The following is a 24,886-nucleotide window of genomic DNA, read 5'->3' as shown; positions in this document are numbered from 1 at the left end:
TCACGAATAAACAATATTTTATCAAGATTTGTGGGACATAAAATAAAGAAGTCCTTTTAGCATTGAGTATTAATCCAGCAATGGAAAATTCTTTCGCTGGGTGTACTGGTTGCAGGTATACAAAGAACCTTCCTATCTAAATTAGCAAGCATATGAATCCAGTCGCTTTTTCTTCCAAAAGATTAATTTATCCTCTTCTGGGACATTATTTTGGCTGAGCAAAATATGGCATTCTTGTTCACTAATATTGTTATAATCGTTAATAGGAAGGGAATGTTTACGAGCTAATTTAGCTATAAAAGAGCTTGATGTTTGACTATTTTCCTCAACTTGAATTTCTATCATGCTCTAAAAGTTTTAAATGTCGAATTAAAAATTGCAATGATGTCGTAGAATTCGAATTTAAATATTCTGAAACAACTTTGAGATTTTGAAATCTGGGATCAAGTAGAGTTGCTAATATCTAATGTTTAAAATATAATTTTATTAATAAAAATATAAAATAACTTGAAGTTCAGTAATGGGAAACCTATGGTAAAGTTTTCTTTTCATATTTTCTTTTAAGCATATAATATCTGAGCTATCAGATCTATTGATTTGTATATGAGCTTCTATTTCACTGCGAAATATTAACCCTAAGTTTATTGTAGATCTTTTTTGGGAGGAAAGAAATTCCACCGACTCTCGGAATTGATTTAATACGATGTAAAGCTCATCAATCATATCCCATTCATTATTAAAGAGTTTTAAAGATTGTTTTACTATTTTATTTAGAAAATTATTTATTGAAATTTTGTTTACACTGCGAACACTTTCTAGCATAATTAATATGCTGTGCCAGTAGGGCAATTTAATTTTAAAGTTTTTATATTAATTAGATTGGTTGGTGCAATGCCATTTCTATTATCCGAATCATCAGACATATCAAAATGGATCAAGGTATGGATCAGAATTATCAATATCCAAGATATTACCTGTCTCATAAATTGATTGTAGACATTCACGATGTTCAGCCTCAATTTCACATTCCAAATCAGCTACTTGATATCTGAGGGCTGAAATAATTTCTCTAATTTTTTTAATGAGATTTTCAATTTTGGTAACTTTTTTTATGCCATCAACTAGTGTTATTAAACGGCTCAATTTGAGCCGATTTTTAAAAACGGCTAACTCAATATTTTATCCAGAAAAATATTATGCAAGCCTAAAGAATTTGCTCATAGATGGCATATAGGATTGAACATCTATTGGCGAAATCTCGACGCTTAGGCATTATTTTTCTGCCTCATATGTTGAGTTAGTTGTTTTTAAAAATCGGCTCAAATCGAGCCGTTTAACAACACTAAAACTGTAACTAAATTATGAAGTCTATGCCCTAAGCATAAATGATGCTCTTAATCCCCTAATCTGACGCTTCTTTTGACATTGGCCAGTTACCATTTGTATTATTTTGGCCTTTAAATGGAACTCCTCCAATACTATCAATCTCAGATAATATTGTTTCCCCAGTATGCTTTTGAGTCACATTTCTAGTTGCTAGGGTGAAATATTTTAAATCAAAATTTTCATCTAAATGATGAAGACTAAATGTGATATAATTTCGACGCTTGAAATGATCGGTCCATAAATCAAAAGTGGTAGAACAAAATTTTAGTCCAGAATCAATCAAATTTAAAACATGCGCCTTTATAGATAAATAAACATCGTCTAGTGCACCCCGACTAATGGTTGTCCTATTTGGCAATTTTGACGAGGAATCAATTATCTTATATTTGGGCAATTTATTTTTTAATAATCATTTTATATAAATTTTAAACCTTTAGAAAATCTATCATTCCTTTATTGTTTATAGAATCAAATGGCATTAAATATAAGCAGCACATCAAAACATAATTTCGCCCTATTAGATTTCATATTTATTAAACATTAAAAAGATATTTAAAAACATCAAAATAATTAGAGCTGGAATGAAACAAATTATAAATTAGATTTAGTTTTAACTTTCAAAATAATGCTTTATATAATTAATTTAATAAATTATATATTAAGTTTGCACTTTAAAAGATATTTAAAAATAAAATAATTAGAGCTGGAATGAAACAAATTATATAAATTTGATTTAGTTTTAACTTTCTAAAATAAAGTTTTAAAAAATTAATTTAATAAATTATATATTAAATAATACTTTAAAAAGATATTTAAAAAACATAAGATTTCCAAAGTACCTCCAGACATAACTTGATTTATGATTAGTAGAGAGAGTTGTTATTTCATAATTGTATATAGGGTGGTAGTGGCGTAGACAAGGGAGGGGAGGTTTGGGGGTTGAAACCCTCCCATCACCCCTCAAAAAATTTTTTTTTTATATTTTATTTAAAAAACTGTTTCAATTTAGAAATATTATAAATAATATATACGATATTAAAATGAAATATATTTTTATGAACTAATAAAATATTAAATAACAATTAAATATATATTGTAAATATATTTTTATTGTTTAATTAGATATTTTAAATTTAATAATAAAATTTAAATTGTTAAACTAAATTTAGATAGTTTTTAAAAATTTTTTTTAATTCCCACATGGATATAAGAAAATTTTTACTAAATAAAGGTATATTTAAATTGATTTAGAAAATTTATGTAATCTGATTTAGAAATAACAAAATCCTCAAATGACGATGGTAATGGTATTCACTTTTATATCTTTTATTTAAATCTTGCAATTAGAAATACAACCAACATACTCAGGGAAAACAAATGAGTTAGCTAAAATAAAATCATCAAATGATAATGGTATAATTCTAAATTATCATTTATAATTTCTCTTAATTTTTTATAATTAGAAAAATTATGTATTATTAAAGAATCTGAGCTCTCAGTTGATTTGGCTGGAAAATCATCAAATGATGGTATGGTATTTTATAATATAATTGAGTTCTATTTTTTTATTTGTAAATTATATTTTCATTTGAGTTATTAAAATTTTGCAATGTGCTTTATTTAGTTATAACCCTTTTTTATATGAAAAGCTCATCATTTTGATTATTGTAAATTCCCAAATAATCTTTAGATATTACAACATTCACAAGCAAAGTTGGGCAGTATTGTGAAAACTTGTATCTTAGAAAAAAACAAATAATTTCCTTCTTTTAAATTTGTGATAGATAACTTGAATCTTTATTTAAGATATATTTTTAATAAACTATATTCTTTTCTTGTTGTGCTGCTCAGGTCTCAACTCTACAATTCACATTGAAATATATATTTTAAAATTTAAAAAAAAATTTAGAAAATCAATGTCCTCAAAAAGATATTTCATTATACTTAAAATTTCAGTTTAAAAATGATAATGAAAAATTGTTGGCTGTGGAAAATATTTGGGCACCTGACAAATGCTATAAATTTACATTGTCTTTGGATAAAAGAAATTTAACATTTGAAACATCGTGGCATAACAAATATAAGTGGCTTGCTTATTCAGCGGGAGCTTTTTGTAAAGTGTGCGTCATTTTTTCACCAAGATATGGTGGACCCGGGTTACATAAACTCAAAACATTGGTAAGTCAAGTATATACAAGATGGAAAGATGCTCTTGAAAATTTTAATTATCATCAACAAAATAAATATCATCTCAATTCTTGTGAGATATCTGATGCTTTAAAAGCCATCTCTATGAATCAAAAGATATCAATATCTAATGTACTGAATAAAATTTTTTTTGATATTGTTACAACCAACAGAGCCAGAATAATTATAATAATTGATGCAATCATTTGACTAGGGAGGCAGGGCTTAGCATTAAGATCTCATAGAGTATCTGCTGGCCCCTTAACACTTTCATCTTCTCATAATGAAGGGAATTTTAAGGAATTGCTGAAACTTTTATGCAACAATAATGATAATTATATAAAGATTTTTGAAAGCTCGGCTAAAAATGCCACCTACCTTAGTCCATGCATTCAAAATGAAATTATTTCCATATGCAATAAGTTTATATTGAAAGAAATTTCTACAAAAGTGAAAGCATCACCATTTTTTAGTGTTCTGGTGGATGAGACATCAGATGTTGGAAACATAGAGCAATTATCCATAGCAATAAGGTTTATTGATATGGAATCAGGTCATTATAAAATGAAGGAACTCTTTGTTCAATTAATTGATTTACATACATTAAATCAGAGACGATAGCCAAAGAAATTTTAGCATCCCTTCAAGATCTAGATTTAAATTTAATGAGAGGCCAGGGATATGATGGAGCTCCCTCAATGAGTGGTCATGTTAAGGGAGTGCAGTCAAGAATTAGAGAGCTTTATAGCACCGCTTTATATGTTCAACATTGCCTAAATTTGATGATATCCGAGGCATGTGAAATTCGAGACATCCGGAACAGTTTACGTAAAAATTTTTTAATTTAATTGGAATTTATTAGATTTTATTATGTATTATAGATATCTTTTATAATTTAATATATTTTTCAAAATTTAGAAACAATATGTCGGTTTGTGACTTTTTCACACCACCCAAAAAGAGACAGTTATTTATCCGAACATTTGATGATATTGATTCAAATAATCCAAAAAAAAAACTAAACGATTTTGCCCAACTAGGTTTATCGAAAGATAACAATCAGTGAGACTCTTCATAGAATTATATGAAGTTATTTTTGCAGCACTCGAATCCTACGTATTCAGCAAAGAAAAGGATTCCTCAGATGCTGAAAATTTTTTACAGGCGATTACGAAGCCACAATTTTTAATATCAATTCAATGTGTATATTTTTTATTTAATTATACTTATGATTTTAGCAAAATACTTCAAAAAATTAATTTAGATTTAAGAGAGGTTATGAATAGGGCAAAGGATATTGTTGAAATATTAACAAATATCAGAGAAAATGTGGATGAAAAATTTCATGATATTTACAAGAAAGTAAAGGAGATCGCTAATTTGTTTGGAATTGAAATTTTTAAACCTCGAGTAGTTTCTAGACAGTCAAATCACTTAAATATTGATGCCTCTTCGATTGAGGATTTTTATAAAATAATATTTTTATTCCCCTTATTGACACATTTTTATTTCAATTAAAAGAAAGATTTATTAGTCATAATTTTATTTTAAAAAGTTTTTATTTTCTTCTGCCGGTTGAGTCTGAATTGTTGATTACACATGAAACGCCAGAGGATATTAAGAAAATATCAGAGTTTTATTCTGATAATTTATCAGGATCGTATGATAAGTTACTTTGTGATGTCGAATTTTGGTATAAAAATCGACAGAATAGAGTAGGGGAGACTGGGGTTAGGTGAACCGATTTTTACAAAATCGTTTATAGCTCCTGGTTTTTTTTAGATAATATAAAAAGCAATATTTGGATACCTAAAACTATACTCTATAAAGGTGCCTTATAAAAAAATTCTAGAATATAATCATTTTTTTGAAATTTTGCCCAACAAGCCCCAATAGCGGGGTGAGGCAAACCACTTCATTGGCTTCCTAAACCAATGGTTTTTTTAGGCCATAATAAATTGAAATGTATTTTTATTTATTAATAATGATACATATACTATAATTTTATTCTTTTATTGTTAAAAATATCATAATACATATAAATTGAAGCTAATTATATATAAAAATTGAAACTTAATTTTGGTTAATTTAATACACATTTTGGACATATAAAAAATTTATCAAAATTAGCGCATGTGCCATGTGCCCATTCGTGGCACATTCTGCACTTACCACTCTTCACCATTATGATGTTTGATATATTCCAGCTTACAACAAACATAAATATCTTTGTGAATAATTTATTTCACTATTTTTCTCTTGTTAATATTTTCTTTTTCCATTATTTTCTTTTCTTTCTCAATTAATTTCTTTTTATAAGGAGATGATGTAAATATCTCTGCTCTCCTTTTAACTCTCTTGACTCTTTCCTTTTTGGGATGAGGCAAGGATATTGATAAATTGCACGATGGTCCAGGAATATTATCTAAATGAACATAAGACGTAGATGGAGTATCATTACATATATCTAAGTTTCTATTAGTATTTAAAATATCTTTTAATACCAAAGATACTAAGCTTGATTCTAATAATGGGCTTTTTGGGGTTCAGACCCGGGTCTGAACCCTAGTTCACATATAGAATCTCCATAAACTGAGGCCACATAATCTTCTTTATTGAATATATCTGTATTCAGTGGATATATTCCACATGCTTTAAAACCATTTGATATATTGAGAGGTGATGCTGCTAAAGGCAAGACATCCTTAATAACTGATGGAATATCATAAATTGTAAATAATTTTCCTGGATGGCTACGCATCCAGGAATCAAGTGCATTATTGTAATATTTTTTGAGAGGCCCAAAAACAGACCGATCAAGAGGCTGTAATTTATGGGTGCAATGGGGTGGCAAAGATAATAGAATTATTCCCGTATCTATACAAAATTTGACAGCTGAATAGGAGTGGTGTGATATATGATTGTCAAGGATTAATAAAACTTTGGACTTTGGAGTACACCGAGTGTGTTTAGAAAAATGCTTCAAAAAAATAATAAAATCCTCCTCTTGCATTCATCCAGAACCATTTGATACCCCTATAGAGCCAGATGGACCATTTCTAACAAAATAGTCATAATATTTTTTTCTGGGAAAAAGAAACATTGGAGGAATTGTATGACCAATTGCATTTACAGCAAGCGCTAATGTTATTAAGGTACCCCTTTCTGCGGAAGTAATAGATCCTACCTGTTTTTGACCCTTTTGTGCAATAATCTTGGATGGGGTTTGAACTGTGGTAAGTCCAGTTTCATCCATGTTGTAAATTGCCATACATTCTAATTTATGTTCATCTAATATTCCTAAATATTAAATGTAAACATTTACTTAACAAATCATTTAATAAACTTTTATATAAATCAAAAAAGTATAGAACATTTTCTTCATTAAATCCAGCTAGCCATACTTCTAGCTTCAGGGGATCTTAAGGAGAGAGTAGGATTTCTTGACATAAATCCTAAATACCAGTCATGGCCAGCCATTGAATTGTCCTTCCAAGATTTAGGAAATTTTTTCTTCATATTTACTGCATTTGGTAGGCTAATATTTTTATCTAAAAAACAATATAAAATAATGAAGAATAAACTATACCTTTTTAATTGTAAGGCCATAAAAAATTTGGCTAGATTGAATCAGATATTTAGTTATATCTCCCTCTTCTTCTTCTGTGAATATCCTCTTTTTATTATTTTGCCCTACACTAGTAAGTATGCCACTTTCTTGATATCTTATAATATCTCATAAAGTTTGATCTAGGAATACCTAAAATAAAAATGTCAAGTAAAATATATAATTATTTAATTATAAGTTTAACATTTAAGAACATAAAATTTAAAAATGATAATCTCTTTACCATTACCATTTAGATTTTATTAGCATATTCTCTATTATTAAATATTGCTAAAATTTGATTTTAATGTTTAAGAATTACATAAAATTAATACAATAATACTATACTTCATCTAAATTGTAATCAATCTAGAATATAAGATCATTTATAAATTATATTTAATAAAAATATTTACATAATTTCTATTATTAAATATTGCTAAAAATTGATTATATTGTTTAAAAATTACATAAAATTATTGTGATTATATCTTAAAAATAAGACAGATAATGTAGATAAATTTACCTGTAAGTTGGCTAGTATTCCTTGTTGATTTACAATTTTCATATACCCTAATAGCCTAATTACAATTATATTATTAATTCATTAAATTTTTATATACTTCTAAATAATTATCAATATTAAATGATTCTCCTATATTAATTTTTTTGGATTTATATTTTCGCACCATATCGAATAATGTAATAATTGCTAAAAAAAATTATTGAAATGGATTGACATGTATGGTTTAGCAAGCCCCGCTAGCTCTAAATTTACTAATCATGATTGAAATACTATATAGACATAATAAATATACATAAAACTTTCCCAAATTATAGAAGAGTGTTTAAACTTTGCTATAAAATTTAATTTATATATAAATGAATATATATTTTAATAGAAATTAAAATTCTGTCATGTAAAAATCTTTAGAAAATTTTATCAAAATTTTATTTCTTAAATAAAATTTTTAATAATTAATCATTTCAAAAGATATTTTGTCTATAGATGTAAACTAATAAAATCTATATTAGGATAAAATTTTAACCTTCTAGTGTTTATAATTTTAAAATAATATTAAATGGTTTGCCAAGCCCCACGGTTTACCTAACCCCAGTCTCCCCTACTCTTTGAGACCTAAAAATGCTTTGCAGGCTCTTTCCATGTGTAATTGCACTTTAGATTCCCTGCCAAATATCAATACATTACTTTTTATTTTAGCTACTTTACCGATTAGTACCTGCACCAATGAAAGGTCTTTTTCAACTTTGAAAAGGTTAAAAAACCTATTTAAGAAATAGCACCGGTGAAAACCGTTTAAATGGATTAGCCCTTTTAAATATTTATAAGGAGATTATTCTAGATAATAATTTGATTCTAGATGAATTAGCCAAATCTCAGATAAAAGTAGACCTCTCTTTATAAATTCAAATCTATGATTATCATATTTTCTTAGTCATAAAATTTTTATATGCAAAACTTAATTATAATGAATTCTTAGTCATAATATTTATGTATTTTTAATAAAAGTATTGCTTTTGCAATAAGAAATATTTATAGATTATTTTGTATTAATTATAATTGTTAAATTATATTTTTTAAAATACCGTACAAGAATTACTTATATTTTATTACAATAAATTTTTAATATAATAATTTACATAAAATTTCTACATTTTGAAATTTATTTTATTGTATATTATCATTAAAATAAATGCATAGTTAAATAAAGAGATTTTATTTATACTAAAGTATTTTAATAATAAATAAAATCTATATCTAAAATTTAAAAAAGAATTATTTTTAACACTCAATCAGGTATATTGAGTGATCTTAACGGGGAGCAAATTTTTTTCTTTCTAAACTATATGGATTAATTTACAATTGTCTAAACATAGATTAAATTAGTCGCTTATTAATCATAAATTTAGCCAAAATTGTTACTAATATTTTTTTTATTCATGCTTGTTACTATAGTGATTAGACACTAATAAAGCACATAATATTGCCAATATTTAAAAGTAGAGTTTGGGGACTTCGCCCCCCAAAAAAATTTTACACCCCCCCCCTATGGATAAATCCTGGCTACGCCACTGTAGGGTGGTTTAAAACGTGCAAGTCCATAAAAATAATTAATATGAATTGTTTGTGGAAATAAAATATGATTATGAATGAATGTAAATGATATACACTCATCTATTATATATAGCAAAAGATTACAATTCATATTTTAATTTTATTAATGTTAGTATTCAAATTAAAATAATAATAATATAAATATAATTAATATGCTTTCTAAAAATTACACACGCCGCGCCGCCGCCATAATAAAAATCGGCGGCGAGCCGGCTCGCGCCGATGATCTCAATCGGCGGCTTTTCCGGCATGAATAAAAATGCCGGCGTCACACAGGTCTAAGTATGAATAAGATAAAGTGGAGAGATATTGAAGGATATTACCACTAGAAAGGTGAAAGCTATAAAATATATATATGTTACCAGCAGTGTTATTTTTTAAACTTTATATCATTTTTTTCAGGCGTTTATTAAATTTATAATCTGCGAAATTATTTTATCATGTTTGGAAATCAACCCTATGAATTTCAGACAATTTTACCATGAACTTTTAAACTTAATATAATTAATATAGTTTTTTTCCCATAGACTTTTATATAAATTTTAAGTCTACAATTCATATAAGTATTCTAAACATTCTAGAATATATTTACGGGAAAATAAGATTTTTAGATTTAAAAAACTCAAAAAAGGATTTAAAGTTGATAAAATAACATATTGCCGATAAAATATATATCATATATTTTAAAGAACTTCATTTGAAATTTTAAAACCATTAATTAGACAAAATTCGCGAATAGCACCCAATGCCAACGTTATAAAATAAATAAAATCTTTCTTTCATTAACACCAATCATTAAATAATTCGCAAAATATAATTGTCGCTTGAATTTTGGAGTGCCCACTTTCAATTCGACTGATCAATGGTAATTCTTTTATTTTTTCTTCCTTTTGTAAGTTAATTTAGTCTTTTTTTGCGCTCTCACCCTGGATATGTAATTGCCTGAATTTGAAATAGAAAAAAAAAGTGATAGTGAATTTTCCCTTAAAATGTTTATTATATTTAAATATTGAGTGATCTTTGTTGCTTTTAATTTGATTGAATATTACCTAAAATAATGATTAGTTGAATAATTAATTTAAATAGTATTGTACTATAAATATTTTCTAAGGATCGAAAAAATAGAATTAGGAAATATGATAAGTGAATGGATGTATATAATTCTATGGTACACAATTTTAAAATTTATTTTATTTATTTTTATAAATAATAAATTTAAAATATTCGGCCAAGCCTGAAAATTTATGCCCGGCTTGGGTATTTAAAAATTTTTTTTTATCCCGGCCCAGTTATTAAAAAATTTTTTTAGGCTTGGACCTTGTACCCGGGCTAGAGACGGGCCTGCAGGTTTCTGTACTCTATTAGATAAAGCAAAATTAAGTAAATAATGTCATTGTTAATATTTTAAAAAAAATTTATCGTTCGATTTGCATCATAATTTATCTCTGTTTTAAAAAAATTAACTCATTTTACAAAAAAAATTATATGATATAAATCAGTTGCTAATATAATAAAATTTATTAAATTAAAATATTTTTATGCATATCATATTGTGATATAGAATCCTTGGGGATTCGGGACCTCTCATGTATATATTATTTATTGAGGGTGATTTTTAAATTTAAAAGTCTGATCGACCGGAAAAGTATTTCAGCATGCGGAGTATCTACCTTATAAATTTCGCTTTGAACTTTCATATATAAATTTCTTATATAAATTGAAAAGTACACAACAGTTCATAGCATAATTATCTGAAATTTATACGGTAGGTACTTTATTCATGCTGGAATACATTTCCCGTCAAATGAGCTATTTTAAAAATCGCTCTTAACAAGTGACATAAAATGGAGAGATTCCAAATCCCCATGGATTGCCTGCCAAACGACATGCTACTCCGCCTAATTGATATATGCCACAATTTATTTTTAACGCTCACATTAATTCAAATTAAAAAATAATTATTTAAAAAATCTTAATTAATGTAAATATATTATTTGAATTCCTTCTACTTTTACGGCAAAATTCTGAAATTCACAGGTATGTACTATACACATAATGGAATATCATCCCAGCATATTTAAGTCCATAAAAATATCAAAAATGGAGATAGATAAATTAATTAAAATTTTAAGATTCCTTCATGTGTAATACCGAATCACACTGAACTCCTAAAACGACTCTATTGCCAATTTTCAAAAATGGCTAACTTCAGTGGCGTAACGGTGGAGGGAGGGTTCCGGTTTGGACCTGGACCCCCCTCCCAGAGAAAATTTTTTTTTAGATTATACGTTCAAAAGACTCAAAGGTGACTTTATATCAAATAAATACCATGAATATTTATATTTTTCTGCTTTTGATGTTTGTGGAAGGATATTATATTACTATTGAAATTATTCTGGATAGTATTATTATAAAGTCATTGAGAATAATCTACTAAATTATAATAATATATTATTGTTGCATTTAAAAAATATATTTATTATATATAATTCTAGGACTTCTATATTATAAGAAAAACAAATATGATTTTAAGATACCGGCCGAAGGCCTGGCAAAAGGGCCCAAGGCCCGTTAAAGGGGGCCTAGGGGGCGAAGCCCCCAGGTTTATATATATATGGACCCTCCTCTAAGGAAAATTCCTAGCTACTCCACTGGCTAACTTAATATTTTATCCAGAAAAATATTACGCAGGCCTAAAGATTTTGCTTATAAGTGGGACAATGATTTGTACATCTATTAGCGAAATCTCTAGACTTAGGCAATATTTTGGCTAAAATATTGAGTTAGCCGTTTTTACAAATCATCTTAAATCGAGGCGTTTAACAATAATACCTACAACATTTATATAATATAATTAATATACCTTGAAGTATGCAAAATATATTTTTTATGACTCCCCTACCCCCTTCATGCAAGCGCAATAACATAGTTAACGGCGATCAAAGTAATCAAAATGGTTTAAGGAAGAAAAATTCTACCGGATCTAATCCAAGCCATAAATTCCATTCTCAGAATGAAAAAAAGATTGATTATGCAATAAATCGCAGGAAATCTGATATTCCGGCGTCACCTATGAAAAAATGGGCCTCATCGCTAGCCGTTGATTCAGCAAATGATTACAACATCAAAAGGTTTTTCTTTAAAAAATGGTGTCTGAGTTTATTCATTTTTTAATTAGGTATATTCTATTATTTGATTCAAAATTTATTTTCATTTATGAGAATCATCTAAGTCCGAGATCTTAAAATTATTTATTTAAGTATTGCGGTAATCATTGATGACCTTTATCACTCATAATATCTATTATGATATTCTTTTTTTTTGATATATACAAAAAAACACCGCTTTATATAATATACTTCTAATTATTACGAAAATCGATTAAATAATACTTAACGCATTAACACGATATTCCTATTTATTTAGTTTATTTTGGACCTTCCGATTTTTAAGTTTGCTCAAAATAATTACATTGTTTACGTTTAATTGTTGTCATTATGTTTAGGAGGGAAAGTATTCCTTATGGTCAAAGCTTTATAATTTGATATTGATAACGCCATTGGAATGAAGGATGATATAATTTATACAAATAAATAAAATAAATTTAAAAAAACTTCAAGACCGTCTTTTAATGCTAAACCTCTCCGTACCATACCTTCATTCCTGAGTGACAAGAGTAAGAAAAGGCAGATAACGATCCCTAATTCAATGAAGCATGCTTCATCGCACACCCTATTGCCGAGTCTCCCCATTATGTCGACGCAGATCGGCGCTTACAAGTCTGTCTCTATATTCAATTTGATTTTCGTGATTTTTTAAAACTCTGAACGGGGTAGATCAAAATTATTTTTTTTAAATAATAAGGTGGATTTAATTTCATAACATTATTTTTTGGAGGGATTAATTTAAAATTTGGAAGGTGAAAACCGTATTTCTTAGTTCATTCATAAGCTTAAGGTCTTAATAATTGAGCTGCAAAGACTAGTACGGAAGAAAGGAAAAGTTGAAAGCAATTTAACAACAATCTAGTTTAAAATTTAGGCATAATAAATTACTAATTTTACAATATATATAATAGATATGGAAGACATATGCCAGAATGGAATCCAGGTAAAAAATTATCTTCAGAAAAAGATTAGCTTGATTAGAATTTCATATTTATTTCTCTCTTTATTTAACCCGTTATCACATAATGTTTATATTTATTCTGAAAAAATTTATAGGGACTCCTTACATATTTATCGATATCGATAATTCATCAAAAAAAATATTTTTTTTTGGAAGTGGCTAGACCACGATGGCTCCACTAGGCTCCTTTGATTGGTTGGATATATCAACCATTTTTATCATTTTTAATATAATGCTTTGAAAGAATTATACTATTCTTAAATGAATTTGAAAAAGTGAGAATAATTCTTATAAATATGAATAAAGGGATTTGAGTCCAGCACAAATAACTTTGTTCATCCATTAGTTTAGGGGAAGTGATATTGATCTAAATTGAACTATTTATGATTTTGATTATCAATCACGTATATAATATAAATAATAAACAACTAATTAATTTACGGGTTAATTTAATCTATATAAATTACTATTTACATTTACTTTTCCATTCTATTACATATTTACTCTCCTTTTTATTTCGATCTGAAACAGAATAAATTGTTTTCTTATCTGTTTTGGATACGCCTTTCTATTATGGGCGGTGAACTAATTGTACTTTCGTTTTCTATAGCAGGTCGATTCGTAATATCTTCTCTTTTTTCATTTATCGTGTTTTCTGATGTGTCTTACTATTGAGGTTTATCTTAATAATTTCATCAATTTTAGAGTCTATTGGTGGTATAGTTTGCATCTTTTCTATTTCTATTTGCATCTTTTCTATTTCTCCTTCTTGCTTATTAAAACCGGAATTGTCGTACCTATGTTTCAATTGGTTATTATGACCTCCTCATAAACCTAATTTTGTTTCAGCTATTTGGTCCTGTTCTTTTAACAATCATACCTGGAACCCAATTATCTTTTTAAAATCTTTTATATGTATTTTCCATTTATATTTTTTTAAAAATTGGTAATTGGGGTGTGTATGGATGAGGATAAATTGGTTTTACTAACTGTAGATTGTATTGAAACTAAAGCATAATTGAACTTGAGGATTGTTTTGTGTTTATTTGTGGAATATTTCGATAATTAAAAAACAAATTATTTTTCTATTAATAACTGTTATGTTTTTTAAAATAAACTCTTAAAAGTTAGTACTAAGCCCACCGCCTCTCCATTTGATCATGGATGGTAAGGGGCTACTATATAAATTTTAAATGTTTGCAAAATCGATAGTACTGCGTCATTTTTTGTGTGTGATTTTATATCTAACGCTGAGATTAATTGTGGAGCATCCGCTACTATCGAATTAATATCTAATTCTTCCCAAGCAAATGATTTACAGTCAATAGGGAAACGAGCAAGCATAGAGAGTGAAAAAATTCTTTATATCGATTATAATTATAAAAGTTTGTAATTCTTTGACGTTTTTTTGGTAATGGTGCATATGGAGTTGCATTGCCATTCTTATTTGTTCTTATGATTCTCTCTTTGCTAATGTATGACATAGGAATTCTTTTTCTTTGAGAAAATTACATTTTATTAAATTTAACTTGATACCGTTTATTTCTAACGTTTTTAATAGATTTATCAGGTTTCTTCTATGAATCTCGACTGACTCCCCAATATTAATTATATCGTCTAAATATACATCTACACCTGGTAGTCTTTTAAAAACAAATCCTTTGCTTGAATGCTGGCGCTGAAGCTACCTCGAACGGAAGTCGCTTGAAACGACACATCTTTTTCGCCTCCTCATTTAGAGTTATTTGGAAATACTCTTCTGATAAATCTAATACCTTATATCTTGATCCATTCAGTGGCCCATACACTTTTTGAGCGAATGAAGCAGAATACCCCCATGAAAAGTATCCCCCCCTTTGAAAAAATGATAATTATGACACCCATAAATTTCAAAAATAATTTTTATTGCATCAATTTTTAATATATAATATAAATAAAATGCAAAAATATAACTTTATAAATATTATTTTTAAATTAATAATTTAGATAAATTAGGGGAAGAGAAAGCGAAAGAATTTATAATTTCATCAGTATTTAATTGTTTAAATAAAATTTTTTCCATTGATAATATGGTTAAATTATTGAGAAAAGAATCTTTCATGGTACTGCGCAGTCTTGTTTTAATTAATTTAATTTTACTCATGACTCTTTCGGCAGTACATGAGGTTGTGGGAATGGTTAATAAATATTTATATAAAATTCTTAAATTAGGGAAAGCAGAAAAATTTAAAAGTAAACGATAAGATAAAATAAATGAATAGTTTTTCCAATCTGAATCGTAAGTCCCTGAATTATCATCATCATCAGAAGAAGCTAAATAATGTATTGGTAAAAATATTTTAATTAAATAAATTTACAATTCTCAGAATCTGACAAATCTTTATATTCTTGAACCTCTAGGTCATGATTAAAAATTACATTCCCCATTTTGGCCATCTTATAAATATTCTAAACTTCAACATTCTTCGAAAATTTGACTTGAATTTTGTAAAATTCACAGATATCCTCGATATCTTCTTTAATAATTGATTTTTCTGCCATTCCCTTTGGCGTAAAAAATGATGTTTGATGTAAAAATTTCATGGAATCATCATTAAATCTTTCGTTAAACTGCATAATAATTAAATCGAGTGCAGCATAAAACACACCTATTTTAAAGCTAAAAAAAATTTCTATATTTAATGATGAAAGTATATATACCTCTCCTTTTTGGATTGTAATGTTTGAAGTCTAGAACTTTCAAAATCAAAATGTAGATTTCTCTCCTTCATAAAATCTTGCGCCTTTGAAAAAACATCCAAAAATTCAGTGTTATTATCTATTAGATTAAAAAATAATTAAGACAATAATTTATATTATACTTCTCAAATTAATCAAGCAATCTTTTGTCAATTGAATTTGATTTATTGCATACCCTATATCCTTCGAAATGGTTTGCAATTTTGTACAAGCCAAACTTGTTATCAACAATATTTTATCCAAAACACAAAGTGATAAGATAAAATCAAATTTTTCTATTCTAAAGATTATAGCACTAGCCATAGTGGAAGTGGCAGGATTTTCAGAATCCTTTAAATTTGTTAAAGCTGCCCTCAAGGCATCATAAAGTTGAAAAAAATTTACAATAGCTTTATATGACGATAGCCAGCTTCTAAATAAAAAAAACATTTAAAATTTAAATAAATAAGTAACTATTACCGAGTGGTATTCTTGACGCATAGAAATCGTTGCGATTTTTTCAGATCATTACACTGAAATTTTTTGAGTACCTCATATCTTTTTACATCATTAAAATAGACATAAATCTCATCTAGTATTCCTAGAACATTTCGAAGTTCTTTAATTGATTGGCATAATTGAACAACGATTAAATTTAATCGATGACAATAACACCAAATAAAAGCTGCCTTTGGCTCCTCTGCTCTAATCAAGGCTTGCACACCATTGATTCTTCCACTCATGTTTGAGGGGCCATCATAACTTTGCCCAACTAGATATTCAAGGGGTAAATTCATCGAGCCAAGTTTGGATATTATATTATGCTTTATATCGAGACCTGTGGTATTTCCCGTACAATATATGTCAATCAGTCTTTCAACAGTCGGCGTCTCACTATTTTCAACATATCTTACTATCAAAGCTATTGCTTCTGATTTCGAAACATCGTATGTGCCATCAACTATGATTGAAAAGCACCTGTTAAATTTAATCTCATTTTGAATTTTTTTTATAACCATATTTTTCATGGTTTCAATAGAATGTTTATGTTTATAATTTCGTTTTTAATCCCTTATTTTTTTTATCCTTTTTTCTTTCTTCATTTTGCTGTATATACCTTTTTAGTATAGGTTCAGAATCTGCAATAAGCTTAATAAGGGCCATCATATTGCCTTCTTGTTGCCTGTTCCCCAGAAGGCTTGGTTACGAGATATATATTAAATAATCTAAACATCTTATTATAATTCTTATAATAGAATGGTTATTGTCTACACATTCTTTCTGAGGTGTTATAAATTTTAATATCGAATTTTTATTATGAGAAAGCCTTCCATAATCGACCATCATATGTGCCTGTGAAAATTCATGCAGAATAATATCACGATTAATATTTTGCCATTTATCTAGACCTTCACATGTCCATTTTGTATTTGCGTGTGGACCACCAAATAAGAGACATGTTAAGCAAAAAACTTTATACATTTTAATAATATAAGTAATCCAATTTCTAGGAATTTTGCTATTGTCAATATTGGTTAATATTTTTAGGCATATTTTAAAATTGGAAAAATAATTTATGACAAGAAATTTCGGATAACAAATTTACTAAACATCGACCAAAATTTACGTCAATATATTAAATTAAATATTAAGTGGGGGGGGGGGGTCTTATTGTTACATTTATAAACCAGAAATCACATGATCATGATGGATGTAAAAAAAAGTACCCCCACTCAAATTTACTGAAGCAGTTGCTTCGGACCCCCCCCCCCGTTGTAGGGGCCCCTGGATCCATTACCTAGTGTTGCTAGTAATTCATTTATTATGGGTATAGGATACAGATTCATGGGCCTTAATTTTTTGACCAAGCCCGGCCCAGACCCTCAGTAAAAAAAATTTTTTGGCCCAATCCCGGCCCATATTTAATGTTAAAAAAATTCCCATGCCCGGCCCAAGCCCATAATAAGTTTCACAAAATTCCCAAGCCCATATAAAAAATTTTAATTTTTTTTTATTTAATGAAAATTAACAATATAATATATTTAGGCAATCATTTTGTTTACAATACTAAAATTTATTATTAGAAGAAAAAAAGGCAATATTTCATTAAATTAGCAACTGTTTTAAACAATCTAAATTTAAATTTAATAATTTTAGGCCCAAGCCCATTAAAAAAAAAATTTTTATACCCAGGCCCGGCCCAGACCCGCTAAAAAATATGATATTAGATTTAAAAACATATCTAATAAAAAAAAACCTTGCTGAACTATGTGCCATAATAAAGGCAGAAGAGCATAAGCAAAAAAGCAAATTTGTAAATGAATATTCAAGTATATTCTGCCGATTTTAAAAAATTTATAATTTTAAATAAATATAATGTTAATCTATAATAATGTGAAATTAAAAATAAAAAGACTGCTATTTTATTTGATTCATTGGACCCTTATGGTAAGTGATGCTTTATTTTTTTTTGTTAGAATACTAAGTGTTACATCTAAGTTTGTGATTCATTACATGTTTCAGCTCAAATAATGTAATCAAAAATTATATAAACAATTCAGCAAAATTATAGACCAAAACAGTAGTTTTAAACAATCTAAATTTAAATTTAATAATTTTAGGCCCAAGCCCATTAAAAAAAATTTTTATACCCAGGCCCGGCCCAGACCCGCTAAAAAACATGATATTAGATTTAAAAACATATCTAATAAAAAAAAACCTTGCTGAACTATGTGCCATAATAAAGGCAGAAGAGCATAAGCAAAAAAGCAAATTTGTAAATGAATATTCAAGTATATTCTGCCGATTTTAAAAAATTTATAATTTTAAATAAATATAATGTTAATCTATAATAATGTGAAATTAAAAATAAAAAGACTGCTATTTTATTTGATTCATTGGACCCTTATGGTAAGTGATGCTTTATTTTTTTTGTTAGAATACTAAGTGTTACATCTAAGTTTGTGATTCATTACATGTTTCAGCTCAAATAATGTAATCAAAAATTATATAAACAATTCAGCAAAATTATAGACCAAAACAGTAGTTTTAAACAATCTAAATTTAAATTTAATAATTTTAGGCCCAAGCCCATTAAAAAAAAAATTTTTATACCCAGGCCCGGCCCAGACCCGCTAAAAAACATGATATTAGATTTAAAAACATATCTAATAAAAAAAAACCTTGCTGAACTATGTGCCATAATAAAGGCAGAAGAGCATAAGCAAAAAAGCAAATTTGTAAATGAATATTCAAGTATATTCTGCCGATTTTAAAAAATTTATAATTTTAAATAAATATAATGTTAATCTATAATAATGTGAAATTAAAAATAAAAAGACTGCTATTTTATTTGATTCATTGGACCCTTATGGTAAGTGATGCTTTATTTTTTTTGTTAGAATACTAAGTGTTACATCTAAGTTTGTGATTCATTACATGTTTCAGCTCAAATAATGTAATCAAAAATTATATAAACAATTCAGCAAAATTATAGACCAAAGCAGTAAAAAAAAGATAAAACGACTTAAAATTTTCAATTTGACAAGATTTACAATTTTTCTAAAAATTGATAAGGTGTGATAGTCTATCGACTAAATAACATTTTACACGGTATGGTGACCAAGGCTACCTACTAAATTCCATCTTACAGGGTCTGATATAGTCTACCGACTAAATAATACCTTACTAGGTGTAGTATAGCTTATTGAGTAAATAACGCCAATCAATTGATCTACATGTATGGTGTAGCCATGGCCGTATTTTATTATGACCATAATAATAATACACATTTATTATACATTAATATAATATAAAACAAAGTAATTTTTATTAATGTGGATTCCCCTAAATCGGGCTCGGATGTTATTATATCTTTAGAATAATTTTCCTGCACAGAATATAGCTCGAAATCATAGATAAATTCAACTCACGTATGTAGTATTAGAAGCTATTTATAGGGTGGGTAGATATTGTTTAAAATGTATAGGCGCTTTAGTTGAACAAAATTGCTCGATTGGCAAGAACTTCTCTTTAGAGTCTTTAAGTCGGCCGATAAAGTGGACTTTCCATTTAATTTTAGATAATTAAAGGGGATGTGTAGGCATATTTCCATTTTTTTTTCTTCTTCGTTTATAAAAGTATAATTATTTGAAAAATTGAAATTGCCATCCTCAATAATGTCGTAATCTGCAAAATTATCAGAAGAGGAAATTATCTTGTAACTATTTTGTTACATACATACAAATAAATGCATATATTTTTTTTTAAATTATAAAATCATAGTTAAAACTTTTATTATATAATATTAATCTAAATCTCTAAAACTAATATAAGAATATAAATATAAAACTATTTAAAATAAGAATAACTCAAAAGTAAAAAAATATGGAATTAAAAGAAAGGTAGATTAAAAAAATTAATTTTTTAACGCTACATAGAACCACGAATTGATAAGAAATTTAAACAACATATTTCCAAGCCAATGTTTTTGAGAAGATAAAAAAAATTTTTTGAGGTCACTGCAGAGGCAAGATATTTTTTCCCCTCTTGTTTAGGGACGGAACGAAGCATACATTGTTTCTGGATGAATATTAGTCCCTATTTTCGGCAAAGGAGAGGCAGTTCACATATGATTTAGCAAACACGTCGATTCATGTGCAATCTCATGCAAGAGATAAACACATTGTCAATCCATTAGACGGTTGTGTGTGTCTAGATAAGAAACCTTGGACGCAGTGTGTTAGAGTTCTTTCGAGAATTTTCAGTGTGAAGGCCGGCATCGTTGTTTCACATCTGAATATTACATGTGGAGCATGTATAGGAAGCTATTATTTTACAACCAGTCGATACATATTATCAATTGTTCAGATGAAATATGGGGCCCTATTGGCTGGGGGAGGGGATTGATTCCACTTATTCATAGTCACTATCCATATTTGCAAATTTAAAATTGACATCCTTAGGTTATTGGCTTGAAAGGAAAAATTTGACGGAGGTTAAGTGTAATTAAAAGTTACACAAAATGAAAATTAGGGAACAGCCAACTATAGCTCATGATGTAAATATTTTTTTTAAGATAATTAATTTTTATAAAAATGAAATATTACATGTCATTAAGATACCTAATAAACATTGTTAAATGATATAATCTTAAGTTAGGTTAAAAAAGTAGTTAACAAACTAATTAATAGTCATATCTCATATGTGGTAAAGGGTTTAGCCACTTTTGGCGTAAATATTAAATTATAGGATAACCTAAGCCTTTTTATATTTTTTAACAAAAAAACGAAACCTTTTTAAAATATAAGAAATATTTCTTTCTTGATGTTTGATAATAAATAATATACTTTTTTATATATTTATCTAGCGGATAGATCCTTTAAAAAGAGGATAAAAGGCAGACCAGTTATATTTTACGCTCCGACCAAATATTCGTTCGAAAGTGATAAAAAAAATTAAAATACATTTATATATTTCATTTTTAAGCCCTCCTTTTTCAGGAGGATTCGAAAAAAAATTTTGTTCGATCCATGCAATCCAGTTTTTTTATTAGACTGTTGAAATGATATTTTAAAATTAATTAATCAAGGTCCGAATCTGGCCGAGTCCGGGAAAATGTTTGTCAGTCCATGCAGGGCTCCATTTGTTTTATTAATTAATATCAGGTGTCTAACCTAACCGAACCGTAAAAGCGGTTATAATTTTCTAAACCATAACTTAACCATTATCTAATAATTCCAAGGGTGAGTATATTTGTTTATTTTAAAAGATTAGCATTTGAAATATTTATTTAAATATAAAATTTCGTTCGAATTCAATTTCAAAAAATGAATAATACAGATTTATTAAATTAATTTGTTATTTATTTTACTACTCTGCCTCTTGAAAAAACTGCCACTTTCAATTTTTCATGACTAACAATTTCTGAAATATAAAAAATACATGGAGGATATAAATGTTTTAAAATGACTCTTTAGGAAATTATAGTACAATCGTTTATAAAAAAACTTAAAAATTTTTATTGAATCTTGTACAAAATAATAAAGATTAACGTTTTCATATATTCTCTTAATTGTAAAAATAAGATGTCCTAGAAAATTATAGTTGTCGTTTGTAATTTTTATAAAAAAAAGATATTCATTTTTTAATCCTTAATTGATTTATATTTTTTAAAATTTTCACAGTATTTTTATTAGATTATTAGGGAGTTTCAATTTAAAATCCCAAACTTATAAAACCGAAATGAAACAAATCGATATAAATTTTTTCCAAATATAATATGAATGATTTACTTATCTATTCTAAAATAAGCTAAGAACCGGTTATTATAAAGAATATGGGTACATGTTTGTTTTATTTAATGTGATATACAAAAATCTAATACCAAAGAATTTGCAGTTTATAAAAAAAAGTCCCCCCCCCCCATAAATTTTTTGCCCCGACATAGCCTTGTTTTTTGTAAATTAATCCAGCCCTGATTCTTTTTATTAATTTACAATTCAGTCAGTTTATAAAATTTGGTCACGTTAAAAATTTTGTCACCATTCTATAAATTTTTTTATATTGATTAATAATATGAGAGACGAATTTAAAATGATCCATCATGTATTTTTGTGTTTATTGATATTATAAAAAATATTAGAATTCGGTCTGGGTTTGTGATTTTATTTTTAGACTCGGCTCGGATTTTAAAAATATACCATTTTAAGCTTTGAGCCTGGCTGCGGACCCAACCTGCAGATATCTCATATATATACAATTCAACCTGTTATATTTATCAATATATAATCAAATTTTAATCTCGATATAGTTAAAATTGTTAAAAGCAATGATATATTATCATAACCAATAGGAAAGAATATTAATAAACAAATTTTTAATAAAATTGCGACTTTTTTTAAAATTTATAAAGATAAAAAGTAAAACTCCAAAATTAAAAATTAATTATGTGAAATTTTCTCATAAAAATCAATTATACAAAAAAATTTAAATTGTATGTTGATGAAATTAAATAGATATAATGAATATTCGAGATTTATTTTTTAGTCGACATAATTTTTGCGATTTTCTTAAATATGTAACTTTATAATAAAAATTTATTTTAATTTATAAAAAAACCATATTAAATAATATAAGACTATTTTTAATTAGAAAATAAGATAACAGGATATCTATGTTCGATTCTAACTTGGTAAGAACGAGTAAACATAACTGTATATTGGTTTAACTATGAAAATATTTTACTATCATTTAATATTAAATAACCTATAAAAGCCTCCAGTAACACGAACTCCATTTCGTCGAGCCTTATAGCTTTTAAACCGAGAGCTGATTTATCGATAGATTGGGTGTATGGATATCAAGGAAAGAAGGGGAGAAATAACGTTCATTTATTGAAATCTCAAAATGAGTGGGTGTATCATACAGCCTCCATGGCTATTATACTAAATTTGGGGAATGGCGAAAGGAAACAGAGGATATATTCGGGACACAGGGAAGAAATCAAATGGTATATTACATAGTTTACTTAGTGTAATATATGCTGTAAAAAAATATTTCTTATAACAATTCTTTTTTTAAAAGAAATATATATGCTTTTTTAATTATGTACCCAAGTCAGAGAGATAATGATCGCTTTATCAATTATCATTTATAAAGTTTTTTTTCCGGAAACATTTTTTAAGCCCAATCCGAATTTTTAAAATTTTAACTATATTTCGACCCGGATTAAAATTTTATTATTTTTAAATTATTTTATAAATAAATTAAAATACCAGTGGAATTTATACGATAAATTAATTTTAATTGGTTTATTATATATTTTCCAACTCTTTAATTGATATAATTTAAATGTATAATTCCACCCACATTCTTTTTAATTAAAATTATTCTTTCACAACTTAATAATGGCATTAATAATCTTGCCATAGTTTATAGATATGTAATATAATTTATGAAAACCTTCATTATTCATCTGACTGGTATGATCTCAGTTTTTTTATATAAATATTTAGGTCGTAAGAACCTCTACTTATATTAATCTAAAGGTAAAAATTTGGAAAAAGGCATGGATTACATTTTAATTGGGGAAAGACCTTGCATAATATTTTTTTAAACTTTATATAAGGCTTAAATTATTTCTACATAAGTTTTAAATCTACTAATATTAGTTTATAATTTAAATACATCAATTTTCGAATAAATTAAGGAATCTTAGTAAATTCAGATAATTACTATTTAGTAACAAATTTACTTTTATAATTAAAACACATATTTTATAACTAATTTGCAAAATTTATGCTGCAGCCACAATTCTGAGCCTAATATGCCAGACTAAAGCCATTGAATTACTAAATTTAATTGTCTGATAAAATAATAATAAAATATTTATATAATTTTATATTTATGTATTACAGTATTGCTGTACATCCCGAACGCATCATAGTAGCCAGCGGGCAAACCGCCGGGTTAAAGGAAAAAACAAGCGTTCAGGTACCTTCTATATCGAACAGGATATCTCTCAAGACTAGTAAATATAATCATCCTGCCGACGCGACGGATACCTTTGACGATGAATACTATTATTTCAAGGTTTTTCGATTTTTTCGTAAAACTAATTTTAACTCATCTTCTCGATAATCAATGCATCGTTTATCTCAGAATGGTGTCACATTTCTAAATTGTAAAATACTAATCTATGTTTATATTTTGGAATGTGTGAC

The 24,886-nt window shown here is 27.2% G+C and overlaps 1 protein-coding gene across 7 annotated transcripts in view; it reads left to right on the top strand.

Moving 5' to 3' along the window:
* LOC135928488 (uncharacterized protein MAL13P1.304-like) overlaps nt 1-24,886 on the top strand; it is a 77,067-nt gene that overhangs the window by 34,220 nt on the left and 17,961 nt on the right. For all 7 annotated transcript variants that reach the window (XM_065464952.1, XM_065464953.1, XM_065464950.1 and 4 more), the window contains 6 exons: nt 12,234-12,448; nt 12,938-13,096; nt 13,396-13,427; nt 21,532-21,606; nt 23,439-23,673; nt 24,581-24,755. In XM_065464952.1, coding sequence (XP_065321024.1) covers nt 12,234-12,448; nt 12,938-13,096; nt 13,396-13,427; nt 21,532-21,606; nt 23,439-23,673; nt 24,581-24,755 — 891 coding nt within the window. The remainder of the gene's footprint in view (nt 1-12,233; nt 12,449-12,937; nt 13,097-13,395; nt 13,428-21,531; nt 21,607-23,438; nt 23,674-24,580; nt 24,756-24,886) is intronic.

This window comes from Gordionus sp. m RMFG-2023, chromosome 4, assembly GCF_954871325.1.
Source record: "Gordionus sp. m RMFG-2023 chromosome 4, tfGorSpeb1-WG-v2, whole genome shotgun sequence".
In the NCBI taxonomy this organism is placed as follows: Eukaryota; Metazoa; Nematomorpha; class Gordioida; order Chordodea; family Parachordodidae; genus Gordionus; species Gordionus sp. m RMFG-2023.
Note: the sequence above shows the minus strand (reverse complement) of the source record. Positions and strands in the feature narration are given on the sequence as shown.